Consider the following 4,910-nt stretch of genomic DNA (forward strand, 5'->3'; position numbering starts at 1 on the left):
TAAGTAAATGTATTTATTTATTTTAAATGTATTTGGTATAGGGTCTAACTATGGAATGACTCAGACTCATAGTGATGCTCCTGTTTTCAGCCTCCCCAATGCTGGGATTATAGGCATGCACCACTGTGCCAGGTCTCAGTGGCTGGTTCAGCGTGCCTGGGACTGGGGCTGACATGGCATGTGGTGCCAGGATTGAACCTGGGTCCTTGCGCTTGCCAGGCAGGTGCTTACATTGCTGAGCTATCTCCTTGGCCCTGTTATTTGTTTTTTTGTGACTTTTTTGGTACCAGGGATCAAACTCAGGACCTTGTGTTTGCCAGGCAGGTGCTTAAGCTCCAAGCTATCTTCCTTGCCCTATTTGTTTTTTAAAGAAAGAAGTCTTGCTATAATCCCTACATAGACCTCAAATTGCTGGCCTTTTAAAAAAATTCCCCCCCAATATATATATATTCCTAAAACATTTCAAATGCACTATCTACCACTGATTCCTGTAACATTTACTTCCCACCAGTTTTCATCTGCCCAGAAGTCAAAAACTCACTTAAGCAGGCATGATCTGCAAATGATGTCCATGGCTCTTCTCCTTGCTCCAACTTAAGGATCATATCAGGCTTGGTCATGTCATACCCTGATAAGGAAAAGAAGATTTAAATTGGTGGGCTTCCATACCTTTGAAAGATGAGTAAGAAATAAGGAATTGTGGGAGGGAAAGGGGATAATAAAAGGAGTTAAGATGTTATATACACGTACTAACTCCCTATGATTAACGTAATCATGAGGTACTAATAAAGCTTTAAAGAAAATGAGTAAGGTGTATGTATATTCAATACTTTAAAAATAAGATTCTCATTTGTGCTACAATAAACTTAGAACCTTGCACTAGGCAACTGAAGATGACCATGTTTCTGCTACCCAAAAGCTATTGATCATTCTTTATCCTTTTTTTTTTTTTTTTTTTGGTAGTACCAGGGATCAAACTCAGGACTTTGCACTTCTCAGCCAAGCACTTTTTCCACTGAGCTATCTTCCTGGTCCCCCCTTTATCCTTGAAATCCAAGATTAAACATACTTCAAGTACTTTGAGAGGAACAGTTTCAGAGTTTTCCTTACCCAAAGAGATAAGGTGGCAATAGTTTTCCAACATCACATCCATGTATAGGGTCTTCTGAGCAGAATCTAGGTGCTGCCATTCCTCCTGACTAAAGTCCACAGTAACATCTTTGAATGATACTGATCCCTGCAACAGATGGGGACTGTGATGAAACCAGGTTGACTAGACACTGGGGACAATTTCTGTTTGTTTTGTTTGGGGACGGTTTTTGACTATTTCTTGTGGCATTATAACTATACAGAAAGACTACTAATTTCCCTGTTTTGTGATTCATATTGTTAGGGAATCAATATGCAAAATAGAAATACCTGCTATTGAATTTTTATTTTTTTTTTAGAGACAGGGTGTCACAATGCAGTTAAAGCTGGCCTTGAACTCACTATATAGTCCAGGCTGGCCTCAAACTTAAGGCAATCCTCCTGCCTTAGCCTCCTGTGCACAGGGACTACTGGTATATACCATCCATCATGGCCTAAATTTTTAAAGTGTATTCTAAGTACTTCTACAATTGGCTATATTCCAATAAAATTTTATTTACAAAACCAGGCATCAGGCCTGATTTAGTCCCTAGTCTACCAATTCCAAGCCCTCAAGACACTTCTAAGAAGAGAAAAAGAAACAAAGTTCTAATAAGTGAATAATAAGAGTAAAAATGGAATTGTAACAAACTTCTCAATCCAAAAGATGCAAGAGAAAAAAAGGAATTTTAAAAATAATTGAGGAAACAATAGCAAGATAATGGTATAGTAAAACTCAGCTATACGGATCTTTACATTAAAAACTCCAAATAGAGGGCCAGGAAGATAGCTCAGAGGAATAAGCACTTGCCTGGCAAGCACAAGGGCCTGAGTTCAATCCCCTGTTCCGCAAAACAAACAAACCAACAAAAACCTCCAAATAGGGTTCAGTGTCATATGGGAGGAAAACACTAAGGCCAAATCATATGTTGTTTGTAAGATATGCAGAAAACAGGCATATCATATGTTACGGTTTCATTGTGCTTATCTTTTCATTTTTAAGGTACTATTTATGTGTTCACTTATTTTGAACACATAATTGAGATAGGCTCTCACTACAGTTCAGACTTGGTTTGAAATATGTAGGCAAGTCTGGCTTCAAACTTTTTTTTTTTTTTTTTTTTTTTTGGCAGAACCAGGGATTGAACTTAAGCCCTTGCACTTACCAGACAAGTGCTTATCCTACTGAGCCATCTCCCTGGCCCCAAACTTTGTTCATTTTGAGACAGGGTCTCAACATTTAGTTTAGGCTGGCCTTGAACTTGCAGTGATGCTCTTGCCTCAGCCTCCTGCATGCTTTGATAACAGGCATGCACCACCAGGTGCAGCTGGCATCAAATTTGAGGTGATCCTCCTGTCTCAGCCTCTTGCATGCTAGGATAATAAACATGTACCACTACTTATGTGTAAACATAAGAAGTACATAATCTTTATGCCTATTTTTAAAAATATATTCTAAGTTTTAAATGTTTTTTCATCATATTCTATAGGGACTTAAAGTTCAACATATCAATACTTGATGAAAAATACCTGTTCCATGTTATGCCTAAGATGTTTGATATTCAGACAGTGAGGTTAAGCTTAACAGTGTAGGTTGTATGGTAATAACAATAAGCTTGTCTTCTGGAGGGTTAACAACCTAAGTTTGCAGACCAAAAATAGAGAAAAAGGAGGGCTGCAAGGAAAGCCAACATTTTGACCCTAGCCTTCCAAGGTCACTTAAGACTCAGGACATATGAGAACTTGTACTGTAACGTCATATAACTCGATAGTGTCCCAAATTTTCTGATCAAGGAGATTATGGTGCCAAAGAGGAAAGTGATCAATGATGTAGAGTATGCCTAAGGAGAGTCACATGGAGAGAAAACATTCTCTCAGGCTTTCACAGAGAACACATTGGCCAACCAATGGCCATGACTCATCCACATGGCTGACACTGACAAAGGTTCTACAATCTGAGGTACAGGATCTCAGGATAAATCCTGAGGGGATTTCACTGACCTTATCAGACCCAAAAGCTACAACTCTTGTTGCATAGGTCCTGCTTTACCTTGGTCTTAACCATCCAGCAGAAAAGTATAAAAACGAAGTATAAGAAGTAAAGCCATGGTGTTATGTTGAGCTGTAGGGGACTCAGGTTAACAATTTCTGACATTGCCAGTGAAGCAGAAGACCCAATACTATTATGGACCTCTGGACTCTTTTAGAATATTTTGTTGAGTTTACACACCTATAATATTTAAATAATGGAACTTAACAAAAAAAGGGGATACAGATGAATGTCCATTTGGTATCTGTATATTCAAAGTGATTAGGATAGATATATAGTTACATTCTCTTAATGAATAGAGGGATTTGTTCTAATGGTGTTTGTAAATAGGATATCAAGTCTGCATCTTGTACAGCAATTAACCACTAGGAAGAATGTATGCAATGTGTTAATTATTGAAACTGTCCTACCAATTTGGTTTGAAACTGTCTCATTGCTATTTCTCAATAAAATTATGAAAAATAAATAAATAAATAAATAAAAATAAACATGTACCACCATGGTCAGCCTAAATTAATTTTCTTTTCCTTTGTGGTGCTGGGAACCAAATTCACTGCATATACTAAGCCAATGTTCAACCAATGAGCCACACCCTAGGCCCTCAATGTGCTTAAAATTCATGTGTTACTGATGCCATGGTGGCACATACTTGTAATCCCAGCATGCTGGAGGGTGGGGTTAGAGGAGCACAAGCTCAAATCTAGCCTGGGTAATTTAGTGACTTAGTGAGATTATGTCTTAAAAAACAAAAAAAGGCAGGGATGAGGTTGGAGAATAAAGACTAAGAGTGTAGCTCAGTGTGAAGGCTCTGGATTGAATCTCCAATACTATTTTTTTTTTTCCAATACTATTTTTAAAAAGTTGATGCTATTAAAATATGGGGACTTGGGACGGGGAGTTGGCTCAGTAGAATAAGCGCTTCCTTGGCAAGCACAAGGACCTGAGTTCAATCTCCGGTTCCAACAACAACAGCAAAAAATTATGGGGTCTTCAGAGGAGATCATGAGGGCTCCTCCCTCAGTAAATAGGAAACCTTGTAAAAGGGGCTTCATGATATAGCTCAGCGGCACAGCACCTGCCTGGCAAGCATGAGTCCTGAGTTTGATTCCTGATAACAAAAAAAAAAGAGGCTTCATGCCCTGTGGTCTGCTCGCATCTATACCTCAAACCATGTGACGTCACTATTCCTTCTCTTTGGAGGATATAGTGTCAAGGCATTATCCTGTAAGCAAAAAGCAGCCCTCACTAGATAACCAAACCTGGCAGTGGCTCTATGTTGAATTTCTTAGCCTTCAGAACTGTGAGAAAACAAATGTTCTGATATTCTTTTATGGTAATATAAATGGGCTAAGACATCATACAATCGTAGGCAAATCTGAATAACCTTAAAATACTAAATAAAATACATTTCAAGAAGGGGTCAATTTATGAGGATATAACAATCTTGAGTAACCTAACGACAGAACATCAAAATGAAGTAGAAGGTGATAGATGTGAAAAGAAAGTAGACAAGGGAACATCACTCCCTCATTGCCCACATAGGCACTCCACCACTGAGCTATAGACCCCTACTTTTTGAGACAGGCTCTCACTAAGTTGCCCAGGATGCCTTTAAACTTGCAAGCCTCCTGCTTTAGCCTACCAAGTAGATAGCATTAGAGGCATGCACTACCACTTTCCTCTTTCAGTTACATAACAAATACATTGAAATCATTAAGTGTATATATATATA

The 4,910-nt window shown here is 38.5% G+C and overlaps 1 protein-coding gene across 11 annotated transcripts in view; it reads right to left on the bottom strand.

The window, feature by feature from the left end:
• LOC111818220 (zinc finger protein 567) overlaps window positions 1-4,910 on the bottom strand; it is a 78,894-nt gene that overhangs the window by 62,523 nt on the left and 11,461 nt on the right. For 9 of the 11 annotated variants that reach the window (XM_023721584.1, XM_023721594.1, XM_023721588.1 and 6 more), the window contains 2 exons: window positions 1,111-1,237; window positions 542-628 (listed from right to left, as the gene is read on the bottom strand). In XM_023721584.1, the coding sequence (XP_023577352.1) occupies window positions 542-628; window positions 1,111-1,237 (214 nt within the window). The remainder of the gene's footprint in view (window positions 1-541; window positions 629-1,110; window positions 1,238-4,910) is intronic. The other 2 variants (XM_023721596.1, XM_023721592.1) reach the window with 1 other exon arrangement.

This window comes from Octodon degus, unplaced genomic scaffold (genome assembly GCF_000260255.1).
Source record: "Octodon degus isolate 3935 unplaced genomic scaffold, OctDeg1.0 scaffold00083, whole genome shotgun sequence".
Taxonomy (NCBI): Eukaryota; Metazoa; Chordata; class Mammalia; order Rodentia; family Octodontidae; genus Octodon; species Octodon degus.